Source organism: Nilaparvata lugens, chromosome 7 (genome assembly GCF_014356525.2).
Source record: "Nilaparvata lugens isolate BPH chromosome 7, ASM1435652v1, whole genome shotgun sequence".
NCBI lineage: Eukaryota > Metazoa > Arthropoda > Insecta > Hemiptera > Delphacidae > Nilaparvata > Nilaparvata lugens.
In genome coordinates this window covers 17,627,998-17,647,150 of record NC_052510.1, presented here as the reverse complement: position 1 = coordinate 17,647,150, position 19,153 = coordinate 17,627,998, and the positions used below count along the sequence as shown (strand labels likewise).

Sequence of the window (19,153 nt, the reverse complement as noted above, 5' to 3'; positions counted from 1 at the left end):
CCAGTAACAAAATATCATATTCAGTTGTATGGTCTCAGGAAAGACCTCTGAGTTTCCATTTTATGAATAACATTTCTTGCTTTTATTCTGTGCTTATAGATTAAAATCGTTGGAGGAGAGTTTAGATCGAAATCGTGTATAGTCTAGTATACTAGCCTAGTGTAATGCTCACTGTTCAACTCAGATTAAAATAGTTTAGTCGGTCTCAGTTATTCAAGACCGTTCGTTACATTTCCAGATTTCGATTTCTATTTCAGGCTTCACATTCTATGATGAAAATGGAAATTATTTTCATTCATAAAAACTTAAGGTATATAAAGAAATTATTTTTTTCAGTTCCTTTTCAATGATCATGGCATCATTCTCAGTTATTATATCTTGAAGGTTTATTCTTAAAATTATAAATAATTTGCGAAATCGAATATTATATATTTATTTTATCCGCTCATCATAGTAGGAGAGTTTTTCAACATTCCCCAATTCAATGTAGCTTCAGATTCTATTTCAGTCACTGAACCATTATTAAGTTTCGCATTGCACTTATAATTCAAAACAGGGTAACAGGATGTCAAAATGAGTCATTGAAAATAACTACAAAAAATGATTTATTTAAATATATTCAAGTATAAACGACAAGAAGATTTACAACAAAGCAAGAGAGTTTTAAACATCACGATTATGAAAAGTTGAATAAGTTACAGATTTGATGAACAATTTTTGACAATACTGTGAATAAATATCAACTACAATAACATTTTTTGTGAGCAATAACTTTCCATTGATGTGTTGTTGTTCTATGGTGATAATGTAAAAGATGTTGGACCACTTTGTTAATGAGAATTCTATTGGGAACAAAAATGAAAGTTTTCAATCTTGAAAACGGAGAGCTTGGAGGAATGTATAAGTGTGTATGGAATGATAAGAAAATAAGTTAATTATAAATAGCTTATATAATGTGATAATAATATAGATTTATAGAATAAAGAGTCACATCACTATTGAACAATGCCCGAATGTCCATTGTTAAATATTATCCATATCACTTTCAAGCAGCCACTGATTTCCATAAATTCATAACAAACAATAAAATCGTATCTCATTCAGGAAGAAGCTAGCAACAATGAAACAATGCAATAATGAATGAAGTAGATGATGGTATAAAGTCTATTGATCTCTGCGGTCCATGTTGTCATCCCTCCGCTATCTGAAACACAAATTGAAAAATGTTAGAGTAGTAATAAAAGATAGAAATTTTTCATACTGTTTCCCATTATTCCCATTGAAAGCTATTCTATAGATTGATGATCAATTCGCATAGATTGTTCAAAGACTGAATCTATCATCCACCGACTTGTGGAACTTCCATCATTCAGCATCACAAAAATTAATCAGAAGTAATAGATGTGATTGTAAATCATTTACCAATTTTTAATGAAGCTCGTTGTTCATTGGAAGCAAATGTTGATGCAATAAATCAATGTGATTTAATAAGTAAAGTGGAATAAATGATACAAGATTCATTCAAAGGAACATCAAAATATTTTATCAGAGCATTATCATTTTTATAGACATAAAAGTTCAAGATCAAAATAGGCTGCGCTTTTCGTTAAACACGTTGTGGAAAATAAAATATATGTTGGAAAGGGAACTTTGATTTCAAATTCTCATGTCGATACAAGTAACATTGAACAAAAAAGTAGACATGACTATATTATTATTTTATTAGAGCGTAGCCCACTTGATCAAATAAGAATAATACAATGAGTTCAATGATTACTGCTAGAGATGGTTCATTTACAAAGGTGAAGAGAATTAATTATCATTCTTGGAAGTCGGATTATCATATCAAATCATGAAATGAAAAAGAGTTGGTTTTATGGTGTCATTAGTCCATGTGCCAAATTGACTAGTGAAGTCCATTATTGAGTCTGTGTCTACATGAGAATCATATAGATTCTACTAGAATTCATTCTTCACTGGAATTGGATTCCATTATAATTTTTCTCTATAATGTTTTCACTGTTCTTATTGGAGAAGAAGGACTTACCTGTCCATGCAAGAGCTCGACCTGTAAAAAAAATATTCCAACGTTAGTGTGATAATGCCATTTTTTCTCCAACCAACTATTACTGTGATGGGTTATGATAAATTCGTGATGAGTTATGATTTTTTCAAATTCAAACACTTTTCCTATTTCTCCTATGATTATGAGTTATGTATTCAGTATATGATTGCGATGTATCAAAAATGAACCAATCATAAAAAAGAGATTTAACACATCACATTCGAGCAGGTTAGAGAACTATGTACAAAGCAATACAACTTGAACTTCTAGAACTGTTGCGTTGATGACTCTGAACACTCGTGACTTCCAATTCACTTGCTCAGCAAATTCAACTCCATTTCCCAGATAGAAAGCATCTTCTTGCCGGTTTCTCGAGCAGAATGGTACTTTGTAATTCGAAGAAAAAGACACAATTAACAGTTGAGCGCGTTTGAAAGAAACGAGTTTGGCCTTGCCCTGTAGGGCGGGCGACCTCTGCTCTATGCTGGCACAACGCACACTAATTTCAATGAATGTTTGCCACTAGAATAGTGGAGCCGCTCTACCAGAGTCAATGTTTTCTGGGAAGAAGGACAATCTGGGGGAGAAGATAGTGATAGAGGAGAGGGTGTCGAAGAGGGTGTATACCACCCCATAGGACATCACCATAGCAGGATGAGAAGGACATAGAGATGTAACAGGGACAGAAGGAGATAGTGATAAAGACTATGGATTGAGAGCATAAATGGAAATGAGGAGAAAAGATAGGAATGAAGAGAATAGAAAAAGATTAAAGATGAGTCAGAAGGAGAAAGAGATGAAGATGTGACAGGAAGAGAAGGAGAAGGAGGTAAATTTGTGACATAGGAAGGAGGATAAAGATGGCCAAGGAGGTAAGAGAGGAGGAGGATGGAAAAGGAGGAGAAAGGGGAGAAGCAGATGAAGGAGAAGGAAGAGGAGGAGGAGTAGGAAGAGGAGAAGGAGGAGAATGAGAAGTAGGAGGAGGAAGAGAGGGAGAAGAACGAGGAGAAGGAGGAGAATGAGGAGAATGAGGATAAGGAGGAGGAGGAGGAGAATGAGGATGAGGAGGAGAAGGAGAAGAGAGAGAAGGAGGAGAATGAGGATGAGGAGGAGAAGGAGAAGAGAGAGAAGGAGGAGGTGGAAGAGAAGGATGAGAAGGAGGAGAAGAAGGAGGAGGAGGAGGATGAGGAGGAGGAAGAGTGGGGGGAGAACGAGTAAAAGGAGGAGAAAAAGATGAAGGAGGAGGTACTTTTGGAGGTGGTGAGGGGGATGGAGAAGAAAGAGGAGTAGAAGGAGGGATTGTTCCATGCCATTTGCCAACAGTTTCTGACTATTACGCTCCATTCATTAAGCCGGAAAGCTTCAGCGTTTCCAACTCTTGGCGGCGCACTCATTAAGCTTTTCGCCATCACTGGCAGCTAGCAGCCTTTTTAATGGAAAAAATCTCGAATGTAGACTATATGGTTGAGCTTTGAGCGTTGGCGGCGGCCGATTTAAAAGTGGACCAATGCTCTTTTCGCACGTAGCGCACCCGCTGTTGTTGTAGCTTTGAAGTACACTTGATGGTGCTGCCATCTTCAGGCATTTCGTTTGAAATTTCAACGCTGAATAAATGTTTTCATCCATCAGTCACTCACTCACTCTCTCTCTCTCTTGCTCTCCTGTGACTGGCGGATGGATAGATGGACGCAGCCATCCATTTCATAATGTGTGAACTCTCCCCCAGTGCAATTTAGACGTGTGAATCTGAACGCTTCAGTGCGGGAAAAACTGGCGATAAAATCACCTAGTGAGGCAGCTTGGACTTCATCAACCTCAATGAAGGTAGATTACTATGACGTGGCAGATTGATTACTCTTCTACAGTCAAGTAGTCTCACTTTGAATTTGACTTTGAGAGTTGTTGAATCGAGAGATGTCAGCTGGGGAAGGAGGCTTTGACTCCATTATTATTGTAGAATGTGGGTATAATTTATTCAATGCTATTATTATATTGGTGAATTCTTCTAGAAGAGAGGATCTTGAATGATTCGTGAAGTATTTGACTAATTATTTTAACTTTAATTTTTTTTTATATTCAATTTCCCTTAAAGGTATACTCACTTGCTCTCCGCCCTTAGATTTGCATTTATCTTCGTTAAGTGGAGGTTCAAAATTTGTCCTTAGTGCTACAAAGATTGAAAAAGTTACAGTCTTATCACTAACATTGATGAATAACTGAATTTTGGTTTCAGTGGCCCAAACAACGGTGTTTTTCTTTCTATAGGCTGCAGATTATAAATATACAATAGATAATAATCTCTTCTGTATCACAAGATTTGATACAACACTTCTATACCAAATAACTTGTAAGTTATTTTCTCTTGACGGAACAATAAGGTACAAAAATAATGTGTAATTCACTTTCAGTTCTGTTGATGGCGGGGAGAGAGTGTACACTTGCTCCCTGCTCTTGAATTTGCTATTATCTTGGTTTAAGAGGTGATACAGAACTATCTCTCGGTGGTTAAAAATGTTACAAAAATATGGTATGATTGATATTCAATTTTTTTGATGACGGCGAGCAAGAGGACCTAGCTCACCTGGACTACTTCATTGGTAACAAGAAACGGAGTATAACCCTAATGAAAAATTATTTGAAGGCAACAAATTTTTTCTCGGAAATATGAACTCTGAATTCGTTCATCGAATTGATTGTCATGGTAACCAATACCGACATTGCCACCGCATTGACAAAAACCGAACCCAACTCTTCTTTTCTGTAAATGATTGTCGATAGCCATTCTCCTCTCTTTCTGTCTGCTCGAAAGCATCCATAATACAATAGCTGACGTTTCCTATGTTCAGTTGACACTTATCAAGCACAATTGACTGAAGCATAGCATTGTTTGTCATGTGCACCTGTTTTGCAATAATTATTCAGGCGATCACATATACGAGCACACACGGCTTATTAATTAATTAATTATCGGTTTGAACAGCAACGAATAAGATATGTGGAACAGCATGCGACCGTCATTATGTGCCGTCACATGCTGTTTGTGATTCTCCAACAATTGTGTATTCATATTCAAAATGGGCAAACTGGGAGCTCGGATACCATTTCAAATGACATCTCCAATAATGAATTACTTTTTTGTGGCAGCGTGCTCTGCTCGCTACAGGGATGTAATTCGTTTGTCATTATTCTTGTGGCCTGATACCACGGATCTCTGCTAAGCTGGGAGTGACGTGACTCCAGAGCTGGCTGGCTTGTGCAGCAATTCAACATGTATTGTTTTGTCAATTTTGGACTTTTGGGGATTCCAAAGGTGTTTTCAACTGACATATGGACTGAAAAAAGGGACTGGAGTGTGTATAAATTCATAGATGTTATAGTAGTTTACTTTAAAAATGAAACCACTATTCAAAAGTAGAAACTTCACAATATTCTGGTTATCGTTCCCGTCACAAAAAAAAAACGAAGACAGAACATCGATTTCCAGAACTTATTTCATTTCAACTTGCAATAAACGATTCTATGATACTATCACAACACTAGAGAATATTAATTAACTAGTCACTTTATAAGTAGCGTACGCTATTACGCTATGATATGATATTTCACTAAGACTTATTCAGTCAAAGCTTTTTCACTCGATGATTTGGGTGATTATGTCATGATTAATTTTCTTTGTTAGGGAACTAATATTGATATAGTTATCAGTATTTGAAGTTCGAAGTCATATTGATCCATCAATTCACATTATTTCACACAGGAAATGAGAAGAGACGTTGGCTATTGTGCTCCACACTAATGAATTAATTATCGAACATTTTTCAATTATATTCTCACTGTATTTTGAACTGCATCATCGTTTGAGACAAATTCTTGAATGGATTGACATTAGTCCTTTCATCCATGGCTATACTTGTACGAGGCTCAAATACTTCTGAGGTTCATAAACTTCAAGAATCATTGATTGGTTCTAGACCAAATCATTCATATGAAATATTGAATATTGATGATATGTATAGTTGGTGATGATTCAGAAAGACTCCCAATAATATTCATATTGAAATAAAGGAAGCATATACTGATTGAAAAATACTAGAAATGAATCTTTTTCTTTTTTTGTCAAGTGAAAGTGAAATCGTGTCTGAATATGAGACTGTTATAAAAGGGAGGAGAGCGACAAGTTCATAGTAACACGACAGAATCGTACACAACTCTCATGGTACGTATTCAAAAAAAAGTTAATGACCGAGGAAAGTGAGGCCTAAAATTCAAGTCGACGGTTTCGAATTTCTCTTTATGTTTATATGTTTTATGTTTACAGCAAAACGTGGCAATAGATTTTCATGGAATTTGACAGGTATGTTCTTTTTTGAATTTCGTCATCAGCCATCAGCCGTTTACACATCAATATCTCGCCGACACGACATACAGACAGGATTTACTCTGATGGGCAGTGTAAGAGGAGGCTGTGGTTTATAACTGCGCGAGGTCAACTCTTCACAGAGCTACTAGTATTGTCCATAGTGAGATGATAGTAGCTTGACTATCGAATGATCTTAAGGATTCTTTCTAATATCTGCCGCATCGCTATCACCCGGTGGTGGCTCTCTGTATATGGCTAGAAGCAAGCATCAAGCATTCATACAACGAAAGTGATGGAATTAATGCAGGTATATCAATATTATGGCCCACACAGTGAAGCGTTATGGAGCTACCCATTCACATAAATAAATTATTTTCAATGAACTCAAGTATGTTTTCCATCCTTTGCATGCAGCTCTAGTTTATAGTGCTGTCCGCCCACATGGATTGTTTTGAAATTCTATGAATCATGTAAATTTGTATTGGCCTATGACTGCATATGCATATATACCTGGATAATAGACCATACTCTTTTTTCTGGAGTAGGGCGTTCCAGGGAGCAGAACTAGGCACTCGATGACGGCCGTCGTGTTGAGCTCCTCGTCGTGGAGTCGTGCCGTCGCCGTGATGTCGTAGCCCTCACCCGCCTCCTGTCTACGGGTCGTCTCCGCATTCACGCCTTCCATCGGTATCCTGCAAAACGACAGTAGTTGAGACATGAAAAGTAATTGTAATTATGCCACATGATGACGAATAGAGCTTTCAAAAAAGGCGAATAGTGCCGTATAACTTAGTGAAGTTTAAGGCTGATAACCTCTGAATTGATCAAAATTATAACAAATTGAGACTTGGGCTTCAAGAGAATCATATATCCTTGTTTCCAAATAGTAGAAAATTTCGACTATTCATGCAACTCCGTATGATTGAATACAGTAAATTCTGTAACAGTCTCTGCAGGATTGTCACATTGAATAATCACAATCAGACAACGTAGATATTTGGTTACGGTATCCAATTCTCAAAGCCTAAATCTCATCTTGTTTCATCCATAGTATAGATATAGATGATCAAAATATTGACTATATTCATATATGTAGACTGATTTTCGAGTTAATCTTAATTTTTGACTAAACTAACCTTATCTTCAAATAAAAACAAGAACATTAATGAAACCTACAAATAGAATTCTTTGTTTTAATATGAACCGCTAAATAATTGTTCCATTTGATAATATTTATTGATGATATCGCGTATTGTTAATATTATCAGATAATATGGATTATATAGGTCTACCTAACAAATCATATTCATCATTTGTAGCTTTCATAAGAGAATATGTCATCCCTTGATTTTGATCGACTTTATCCTGTAAGCAAATAAACGAGGAACGATCCCTTTGTAATGGTCCCATTACAAGGTAGTTGATTTATTTAAAGTTCCCGCTGAAGCCATCTGGTTTTTCTCCCTTTTAACTCATTGTGGGAAATTTTCTTTAAATTTGTTGCCAGTCTGCCTTGCTGACTGCTTTGATTGGTAGTTGAGGTTTCGCTCCAACTAAATAAACCTATCAAATCCATTGTTTCAACTGTTTTTTTTTTTGCCCATCATTTGATTGGTAAATAAGTTCCCTTTTACTGCTTTAATCCAATAGAGTTTGGTTTAACAAAGTTGTAGAGGGCGCTGGCTGTCTACCTCCCAGGCAGTCTAGAAAACTCAGGAAGCCAGGCAGAGAGCATAGCTGGCTTCTGTTTTGGCTTGGGTGTTGTATTCCAACCAATGTAGCTATTTAGTGTTGTTAAAGAATAGTTTTTCTTTCTTTTAGCATTTATATTTTGGCATTCTAACATGCCTAACTCATTTACCAAATTATCTTGTTCACCTAGCTATTAATTTTTGTCTCATTTGAGTAAATGCTCTTCTTTGCTAACGTTTGACTATTGAACAAGCCAAGCTAACCAAATGCTTCTGTTTCTTGTTTATTAAATCCGCAAAAGGTATGTACTAGCATAAGTATTTAATTATTATTTGTAATAATTATACCAAAAATGGGAACATTGATTTCCATAGACTCGAAACAAGTAGTAATAAGACCAATATAAGGTTGCATCTTCAATGTATGACAGGTTAGATTGTAGGTTTGCAGGTTAGATTGTGTAATTAAGTGAGCCAATGGATTCTCTGGACGAGAATAACAAATTTTACTACTAGAATAGGAAGTCAGGATGCAGAAAGTGGGGAGAGCTAATCTCCATAAATTTCAGATGACAATTATTCCAATAGTTATTTTGATAAAGAAATATTATAATTTTGATATTCCACTATTATTTGCCATAGTACTAGTTGATTATAATTCAAGAGTGGCCAATACATAGCATGTAGGCTCCATGCTTAAGATAGAAATAACCGAAATGATTGTTATACAGTAGGTTAGGTGTGCAAAGCATAGATTTGTTGCATAATTCGAAACCCTTTTTGAATTCCTTAAAATTATTCCCATTGATATATTTGTTTTTGAATTCCTATTGTTAGAGGAGTAGAAACTATTGTAGATTGTTTATTATTTTAAGCGGTCCACGACATGGGGATTCACGATCTCGGCGTACTGTCCGACACTCCACGAGCTGGGCGACATTCTGATTCTGACGTCACGGACGATCTGTTGGACCACGGCTGTACAATGGCATAACCATCTAATTTTGCCGAATGCTGTTGAACTACCAGAGTTTGTTACTCCCAATTGGAAAGTTCGCCGAATCGAGGTAATACATCTCCAATTTTTCTACCAAACTGGAACAATCGGCGAATAGTGGGGGAAGTTATTCGTTTATCCTTGTCAGGTTGGGAATATAATAGTTTGTTCTCGATAATGAATTATTGTATTCCTTTCACTGTCCGTGTTGAGTCGGAAATGATCGAGCAGTGTATTTGAGGAACACTTGACCGCAACACTACTGGGGTGATGTTAGATGAACGAATTGGACTGCAACCTAATCAGAGATTCACTGATTTGTATTTGAATCTTAGGTAATCCAAGTATCCCTTGAATAGTAATTTCTTTTATCTTTTATTTTGAACATGCATTAATTCTTTTTTGGATATTGAGTAATACTTGGGTGGACTTGCTTATATCTGTTTTGGATTATTTTCCTTGTATTCAAGATCAATGTTGATCTTTTGGGGATTTCAGTTACGTACTGGGTATCCTTGGATCCCCTAGATTCTTTCTTTTTGAGATTGTCATTTTCAGGTTTTGAAAATTATTAAGTAGTGGTCAACGACTGTTGAAAATCATGTATTGCCTTGTTCATAATAATTTTTTTTAATATATTGGTAATTTATCCACCAAATGAGCGTCAGTGAATTTTAGATTGATTAGACCCCTTTCCCTAGGTTAGAAGTGGTCGGGCTGGATTCTTTCAAGTGATGAATCAATAACACTGTTCACACAAACATTTCTTAAGTGTGACAGTAAGCTGCGCCACTCTGCTATTTTGGTAACTATACCAAATTTCCAAATTCTATATTTTTCAGACATATCTTTTCAATATCCATATTTCCAAATTTATTACTTAATATATTTGATTGATTCATTGCTTGCCAAGCATGACAGCTTGACCGCCAGTCTAACCTGAGGAATGTGGTTTGATTGTCGATCAATCACAGGTTAGGGTATTGTAGTCAGGTGTGGATAATTTAAATTTCTGAGAGTGGAAATAATTTAATGCATCCATATTATCTTCATTTAGAGTATTGAGATAGACAATCATCATTGGTTATTTAGTATTGAAGATGCTTAGCATGGAAATGTTAATAATATTGACAGTACTGTTAGTTAATGTGCCTTACAAGATCTAAAAATTTAAGATAGAATCTTATACATGATAATTTTACTTTGTCTAATTTTGTACAATGTTGCATACCTTTTGTTGGATTCTGAGTTGAGTTTGAAGTATGAATTGAATTCAAGGTATGAAGTGACTTTGAATTTGAACTTTAAAGACTTGGTCTTAAAACACAACGATTTTGAAATTTTCTATTTGCCATTAATATTTTTATTTTCTTTTCAATTTTTGTACTAGCTTGCTCTAGCTTGACAAGATGGAAACCAGCATCCCAAATATGTCCGGACAACCCTCAGATACCACCCGGGAAGTAAGGGATCAGACTGTTCAGGGAACAGAATCCACAGAGTCCCCATCAAGTATGTTTTGGGAAGTAAAACATGAGATAGAGGAGAAAATAGCTTCAGGTGGGGGAATGAGAGGTTGGTTAGCTCGAGCTATTAACCCTAATCATTTAGTAAAGTTTCAGATTCATTTTGAACTTAGAACCATGGGAATCCCCGGGGAGGAAATTGAACCTATGAGTGTAGATGATCTACGTAAGAAGTATAGAGAGGTGCGAAAAGAGCATGGGGAGGGGGAAAGACAGTTACATAGGTATAATCACTCTGACGACTCTGCCAAGTCTGAATTAAGTCAAATAGACAATATTATAGGATGGATAGAGGGCTGGTGTGCTAGTTTAAGTGGGGACATGGAGGCCGAGAATAGGAAGGAGGTTTTCCTCAAAAGTATGTCCAATGTGTCCCACTGCACAAATAGAATTATCCACTTGTTGACATTTGCCCGTTTTGAAAAGAAAGAGAGCTTGCTTTCAGATTTGGATCAACGTATAGAAAAAATACTAGGATAGTTACATCATTGTCAAATTGGCAACCTGGACCTCCTAGCCGCGGAGCTTCACCAGTGCCGTATTCAACAGCCATGTCATCTCCAACGGTTCCTGAGGCTTCTGCAACTACTACTACTTTAGTGCTGCCTCCAACACAAAATTTGCAGAAAGTAGGCAGACCTGAAGTTTATATTCCTGTTGAGCCAGTTGGTCGTGCTCCTCTCAGGACAAATAATCCAAGGTTGACCTTGAACATTCCGCCTGCAGGTGCACATCAATTCATGCCAGTGCAACCTAGTCAATTCAACTTTAATCCAGCAATTTCCACAGGTGTCCCTCGTTTAGACCCAAGTGCATCTTCACCTTTTGGAAGTTTGTACAACAAATTACAGAATCCAGTTGAGTCTTTATTGAAAGAGTTACCTGTCACTGATGGATTGACAGTTGAGACTTTATTGAAATTCTTGGGAGTGGCATTGAAAATTAGAAGCCAATTTGGTGTAAGTAATTTGCATTTATTTCAGCTGTTGCAACCTTTTGCGGTAGGGCCTTTAGGGGAACGTTTGAATTTTGCAATCAATTCAAACATCAGTTTTGACCAATTTCACAAAGGTATTTTACAATATTTCATTCCTCAACGCTTGTTATCGGCCATTGAGAGAGAACGTTTTTATCGTTTACAGAGCTCACAGGAACCACTTTGCAGTTACATTGTTTCGATCAGGGAAGCTGCAAGTTTGCTCAGAATCAACTTATCTGAGGCAGAAATAGTCCACACAATTTGTTCAGGCTTGAATCCTGCGGAAAGATCTCGTCTTATTTTCCAGGAAAGACCAACCACATTTCAAGCTTTAAATGAGATGAGTGTATTATCACAGAACCTGAGTTTTGCTGACAATGAGCGAGCCTATGTGGAGAGTTCGAGAATCGGTAGCGTCAGGCAGACCTCTACGGCTTATGGACACCGGGATAGGACCTGCTATGAATGTGGAAAGAGAGGTCACATTGCTATGAACTGTAGGTCAAAATCGGCACAACAACACGCTGGTACCTCCAACAATAAGCCTGATGTCAAGCAGCCTGGACCAAGCGCAGTTGGTGGAAGTGGAAAGGTAACTTGTTTTAATTGTAAGAAGGTAGGTCACTTTGCACGTGACTGTACATCAAAGAGGTCCTGACTAGTCAATGCTTGTCTTGATGAAAATTCCAACTATGAGTCCAAAAACAAATTGTTTACCAACTTGGAGGGATACAAGGGTAAACCCAGAAATAGAGTTATCTCTAAATATGGTCAGAGGAGCAGGCGTTTGGATAAGCGGCATCCTGCCAACCATAAGGCTAGAGTACTCATGAATGAAATCCTGCCTATAATTGTTTGTTTTTTGGGTTTAGGGGCTTTGGAAACACCAGCTTTGATTGATTCTGGTGCTGTTAGATCTATTATTTCTTCTTCTGTTCTGGATCAATTGTTAGCCAATGGTGACCACATTGTCTTCTCTGAAGAACATTTTGTCTGTACCACTGCAAATAAAAGCCCTCTTGTGTTGAGTAAGTCAGTCTCGATAAAAATCAGAATTGAAAACTTCACCTGGAATTTCAAATTTTTTATTGCCGAAAATGTTGCCTTTCCTGTCATTCTAGGGTGTGATTTTATTAAGTTTTCCCAGCTGATTCCTAATCTTTTCAACAATTCCTATTTCTTTGGCTTCAAACCACGGATTAAATTCAACTTTGTCACGGAGTGGAGATCTTTGTTGTCACCACTGATTGCATCTATTGGAGTCCTTGATAGTAACAGTCCCTTGTCACAGGATGAGCAGTCCGGTTTAGATGAGGTTCTTGGTGATTTCCAGGATGTATTATCCAAAAGATTGGGTAAAACAAACTTGTTGGAGTATAAAATCCGTTTGACCTCAACTGAGCCTGTACGTCGCCCTCCATATCAGCTGAACCCAATCAAAAGGGAGATTGTTGATCAAAAGGTAAAGAAAATGTTGGAGGAAGGAGTAATTGAGAAGGCTGTTTCCAATTATTCAAGTCCATGTTTTCTGGTACCCAAAGGAGATAAGAATGACTCAGACAGCGAATCATGGCGGTTAGTGGTGGATTATCGATTTCTAAACAAACGTATCTCGTTAGATTCTGTGCCTCTTCCTAACATTGAAAGTGCCTTTCACAACTTCAATGGAGCCAAATTCTTTTCTGTACTGGATTTAAATTCTGCTTATTATCAGGTTCCTCTGCATGAGTCCAGTAGGGACTACACAACATTTTGTACCATGAGGGCAACCTACAGATTCTGTCGTGTGCCATTTGGACTGGCAGTTGGTTCACAAATTTTGTCCAGTGTTCTGGATGAATTGTTTGAAGAAGAGAAATACAAATTTGTTTTCCATTATCTCGACGATATTGTCATCTATTCAAAAGATTTTTCAGATCATTTGTCTCACATCCGGATTGTGCTATCAAAATTGCGGCAAGCTGGATTCACCGTTAATCCTGACAAGGCTAGCTTTGGGAAAACCCAAATTTCTTTTCTGGGTCACATAATGAACGAACATGGAGTAGCTGTGGATCCAAGCAGGACTACTAGTATTCGAGATTTCCCTCCTCCTAAAAATCAAAAAGGAGTTGCTCGGTTCATTGGGATGGTTGCATATTATCACAAGTTTATCCCTCATTTTGCTGAGATTGCTGCACCCCTCAATGCATTGAGGAAGAAAAATGTCAAATTTGAGTGGACTGATATTCATCAGGAGGCTTTTCTCAAACTTAAGAAGGCCATTGCCAACCCACCTGTACTACGAACTGCCGACTTCACCAAACAGTTTGTCTTGCAGACTGACGCCAGTTCAACAGCGATTGCAGCAATTCTATCGCAGGAAACAGATGGCATCCTCCAACCTATTGCATATGCATCCAAGAAGTTGACACCTAATGAGACACGTTACAGCACCTATGAATTGGAGTGTTTGGCCGCTATTTTTGGGATGGAGAAGTTCAAAGTCTACTTGCAACATGCCAAGTTTAAGTTGCTTACAGACAATTCTGCTCTGTCTTGGGTTCTCAACAACCCCAAAGGTGGTCGTATTGGTCGTTGGGTATTAAGAATTTTATCGTTTCAATTTGAAACAGTTCATGTTGCAGGAAAATCAAATGTCTGTGCTGATTCTTTGTCCCGCATGTTTCAAGATGAGGAGGAACCTCTTGATTTGTCTCCTTCGGCTCAGGAAATAGAACCTCTCTTTTGTTTTGTTAACAATTTGAAACTGTCGGATTTTCCCCTTGTCTTTTCTGAAATCAAACATCATCAGGAGAATGATGCATTTTGTAAAGAGGTAATCGACAAGATAATCAACAATGAAGACCAATTTCCTTATTCATTGAGTAAGGGTGTACTTGTTGTCAAATCACGGAACTCTGATGACAAAAAGGTGGTAGTACCCAGGATTTTAATACCCCTGGTTTTCAAATACTTCCATGAAAGTGCTCTAGGTGGGCATTTAGGAATTTTCAAAACCACAAACAAGGTTCTTGAAAAATTTTTCTGGCCTGGGGTCAGAAATGACATTTGTCGCTTGGTGAAATCATGTCATGTGTGTGAGAAAAGCAAACCTGCTAGACAACACAATTTTGGGTTCCTCTCATCCAAGGTGGTCACAAAACCTCTGGAACGATTTTATTGTGATCTGGTGGGTCCTCTAATTAGAACTCCTGAGGGTTATACTCAAATCTTGTCTTGTGTAGACTCCTTCAGCAAATTTTGTTGGTTAATACCATTGAGGAAGGGAAATACTGCCTCTATTGTTAAAGCATTGAAAGGAATATTCTTGAATTTCTCAGTTCCCAAAAGTCTGGTTACTGACAACGCACCAGCATTCACCTCTAATGCTTTCAAGAACTTCTGTTTTCAGCTGGGCATCCAACAGGTCACTACTTCACCATATTACCCTGCCCCTAACATGTCCGAACGGGTAAATCGAAACCTGAAGAGTGCTTTGATAGCTTTCCATGCGGAGGCTCAACACAAATGGAGTGATAGTCTAGAGTGGTTAAGCCTAGCTTTCAACTTAGCTGAACATGAAAGTACCGGGTGCACACCATTCTCTCTCATGTTTCGACATGCTCCCAATCATCCCTTGACCAATGCGTGGGGAATCGACGAAATACTTCCTGAAACCGTGGAGCCTGGCACCTTGCAGATCTGGCGTAAAGCGCGGAAAAATTTGTTGAAAGCGCATACCCGAATGGCAGAGCAATACAACAAACGTCGAGTAGCAGTCCCATTTCAGATAGGTGATTTAGTGCTCGTGCAATCACATGTTCTGTCTAGTGCTGCTAACAGAGTGATGAGTAAGCTTAGTTATCGGTTCAAAGGACCATATCTGATTAAAGTTTTTGACACCAGTTACTGCAGCTTTGCATGATCCTGAAACAGGAGTCTATATGCAGAAAGCACATGTATCTCAACTAAAGAAGTACACTGAATAACTTGTTTCTTATCCGTGAGGGGAAACTTGTTCAGTAGAGCTGACTTGTCTTCTTTCTATTCATGTCAACTTTTGACATTACTGTATCTGGACAGCATCTAATACAGTGAATACTTTGTTTTTTCCATTTGGAAAATTCTTGTGTAATGGGAATATGGTAATTAATAGATGATCGCGACATCTTTACTGCCCTCCTATTCTAATAAATACTTGTATATATGGGTATTAGCTTATTCTTTAAGCTGTTGGTCTGACGATGTGGTTGTGTACTACATTTTCATTGTTGTGTTATGAGTAAGGAATTTGTTTCCTGTGGACATTGACTTTGAGGTATAAAGTCTTGGAAGAATTTGGTGTATTGTTTGTGTTAATAACTATATTTCACGAAAATTTGAGCTAGGTCCTATTGTCTTCATGGATTTGTAATTTTGTTGTTGTAGTCAATGACTTGATGTACTGCAGTATGTGCTCTTGTGCTATTTAGTAATTATTTGGTATGTCTTTGTATAATAATTGGTGAGTTTTACACCACAAGGCTCTGAAAGTTGTTAACTTGTGGACTGTATATAAAAGTAGTGTTGACATTGTACACTGGGAACAAAGTGAATTGTTCTATTTTTCTAATAAAATTGTTTTGATTTCATATTAGACTTAGGCATTTTGGATATTTGAAGTTATGATAGTAGAACTATCTTTATTCCTTAGTTAGTCTGCCAACAGAGTCATCTGTGAATTCAAGTTGGTTAGGTATGTGAACTTTGTCTTAGGTAGTTGTACCTTTGGAAATTACCATAGGTCAAGTTAAACCCTTTTCAGTTATTGTTGGTTTTGTCTTATTCTAGAATCAAGAACAGCAGAGTATGCTAACGATGTTATTTTTCTTGTGGTGTTTATCTCTTGGAAGCTTGTGTAGATTTTCTCAACCCCTAGTGTGCGAATGGAGCTGCTCACTTCTTTTAAAATCTTCTGCTTCAAGTTGAGTTGATGGCGGTGAGAACCGGTGCTCACTCAGTCATTGCTTGACTTGTTAGGTAAAGCTAGATTGGTTCAGGGTTTCCAACTGTTTGTTGTCATATTTAAAATTGATTAATCAAAATCTTCAAACCAGACTAATGTCTTTTATTATTGATCTCTGTCTTAATTATTTCTTTGGTGAGTAAACTGATTGACAGGCTGGCCACCTGGAAGGTCAGGATTCTCACAAATTCTCCTTTTAAGTAGTTGTATTCCTTTGGGAACTTCGTCCTATTCCACATGGTTTATTTGAAGTTTTGCTTCCTTTGTTTTGTCAACTTGACATGGTTTTACTTTTACAATCATTCCACTTTGTTTTGCTTTTGCAATTATTCCTTTACCTCTTCCAAATATTTTGCTTTCAGCACCTTTCTTCATGATTTAAACTTTTCGAATTTTATCCAGTATTTTGGAAACTTTGGATCCCATGATCTGGTATCCTGTGGAATCCTATTTGCATCCTGTCACTCTTCCACATGGGTTGGGATAGTCTCAACATTTTGTCCTCGTGATTATGTTGTACATAAATGCGTAATATATGAATAGAATGTAAGCTTAGTCATATATCTCTTGACAAGTAATGCACTTGGGGAATGCTTTTCATTTCTTTGTCTTAATACTAGGTAGGAACCAATTTATTAGTTTGTTGCAGCACATGAAACGGTGGGTTATTTGACTTGAATTACCACAAACTTAGGTTATTTTTTTTATCTAGTTAGTTACCCTGGGATTGTGATTTTCCCTGGTGTTTCACACCAAAACGAGGGGTGAATGTAATGGTCCCATTACAAGGTAGTTGATTTATTTAAAGTTCCCGCTGAAGCCATCTGGTTTTTCTCCCTTTTAACTCATTGTGGGAAATTTTCTTTAAATTTGTTGCCAGTCTGCCTTGCCGACTGCTTTGATTGGTAGTTGAGGTTTCGCTCCAACTAAATAAACCTATCAAATCCATTTTTTCAACTGTTTTTTTGCCCATCATTTGATTGGTAAATAACTTCCCTTTTACTGCTTTAATCCAATAAAGTTTGGTTTAACAAAGTTGTAGAGGGCGCTGGCTGTCTACCTTCCAGGCAGTCTAGAAAGCTCAGGAAGCAAGGCAGAGAGCATAGCTGGCTTCTGTTTTGGCTTGGGTGTTGTATTCTAACCAATGTAGCTATTTTGTGTTGTTAAAGAACAGTTTTTCTTTCTTTTAGCATTTAAATTTTGGCATTTTAACATGCCTAACTCATTTACCAATTATCTCGTTCACCTAGCTATTAATTTTGTCTCATTTGAGTAATGCTCTTCTTCACTAACGTTTGACTATTGAACAAGCCAAGCTAACCAATGCTTCTGTTTCTTGTTTATTAAATCCGCAAAAGTTATGTACTAGCATAAGTATTTAATTATTATTTGTAATAATTATACCAAAAATGGGAACATTGATTTCCATAGACTCAAAACGAGTAGTAATAAGACCAATATAAGGTTGCATCTCCAATGTACGACAGGTTAGATTGTAGGTTTGCAGGTTAGATTGTGTTATTAAGTGAGCCAATGGATTCTCTGGACGAGAATAACAATTTTACTACTAGAATAGGAAGTCAGGATGCAGAAATATTACTTTGTTTCCTGTTAAACGTTATTTCATTTAAACATCGATAATTACTTCTGTTCAAAGTGGGTAGAGCTAATCTCCATAAATTTCAGATGACAATTATTCCAATAGTTATTTTGATAAAGAAATATTATAATTTTGATATTCCACTATTATTTGCCGTAGTACTAGTTGATTATAATTCAAGAGTGGCCAATACATAGCATGTAGGCTCCATGCTTAAGATAGAAATAACCGAAATGATTGTTATACAGTAGGTTAGGTGCGCAAAGCATAGATTTGTCGCATAATTCGAAACTCTTTTTGAACTCCTTAAAATTATTCCTATTGAAATATTTGTTTTTGAATGCCTATTGTTAGAGGAGTAGAAACTATTGTAGATTGTTTATTATTTTAAGCGGTCCACGACATGGGGACTCACGATCTCGGCGTACTGTCCGACACTCCACGAGCTGGGCGACATTCTGATTCTGACGTCACGGACGATCTGTTGGACCACGGCTGTACAATGGCATAACCATCTAATTTTGCCGAATGCTGTTGAACTACCAAAGTTTGTTACTCCCAATTGGAAAGTTCGCCGAATCGAGGTAATACATCTCCAATTTTTCTACCAAACTGGAACAATCGGCGAATAGTGGGGGAAGTTATTCGTTTATCCTTGTCAGGTTGGGAATATAATAGTTTTTTCTCGATAATGAATTATTGTATTCCTTCCACTGTCCGTGTTGAGTCGGAAATGATCGAGCAGTGTATTTGAGGAACACTTGACCGCAACACTACTGGGGTGATGTTAGATGAACGAATTGGACTGCAACCTAATCAGAGATTCACTGATTTTGTATATGTGGAATCTTAGGTGATCGAAGTATCCCTTGAATAGTAATTTCTTTTATCTTTTTATTTTGAACATGCATTAATTCTTTTTTGAATATTGAGTAATACTTGGGTGGA

At 37.2% G+C, this 19,153-nt stretch overlaps 1 protein-coding gene across 2 annotated transcripts in view; it reads right to left on the bottom strand.

The window, feature by feature from the left end:
• Positions 1-588: 588 nt before the first annotated feature.
• The window catches only part of LOC111047265, an 83,765-nt gene continuing 65,200 nt past the window's right edge, over positions 589-19,153 (bottom strand). Inside the window, exons 4-6 of one of the 2 annotated variants that reach the window (XM_039432215.1) lie at positions 6,936-7,117; positions 2,048-2,068; positions 589-1,204 (exon numbers count right to left, since the gene is read on the bottom strand). In XM_039432215.1, coding sequence (XP_039288149.1) covers positions 1,101-1,204; positions 2,048-2,068; positions 6,936-7,117 — 307 coding nt within the window. In that variant the 3' untranslated portion in view covers positions 589-1,100. The remainder of the gene's footprint in view (positions 1,205-2,047; positions 2,069-6,935; positions 7,118-19,153) is intronic. The other variant, XM_039432216.1, reaches the window with a different exon arrangement.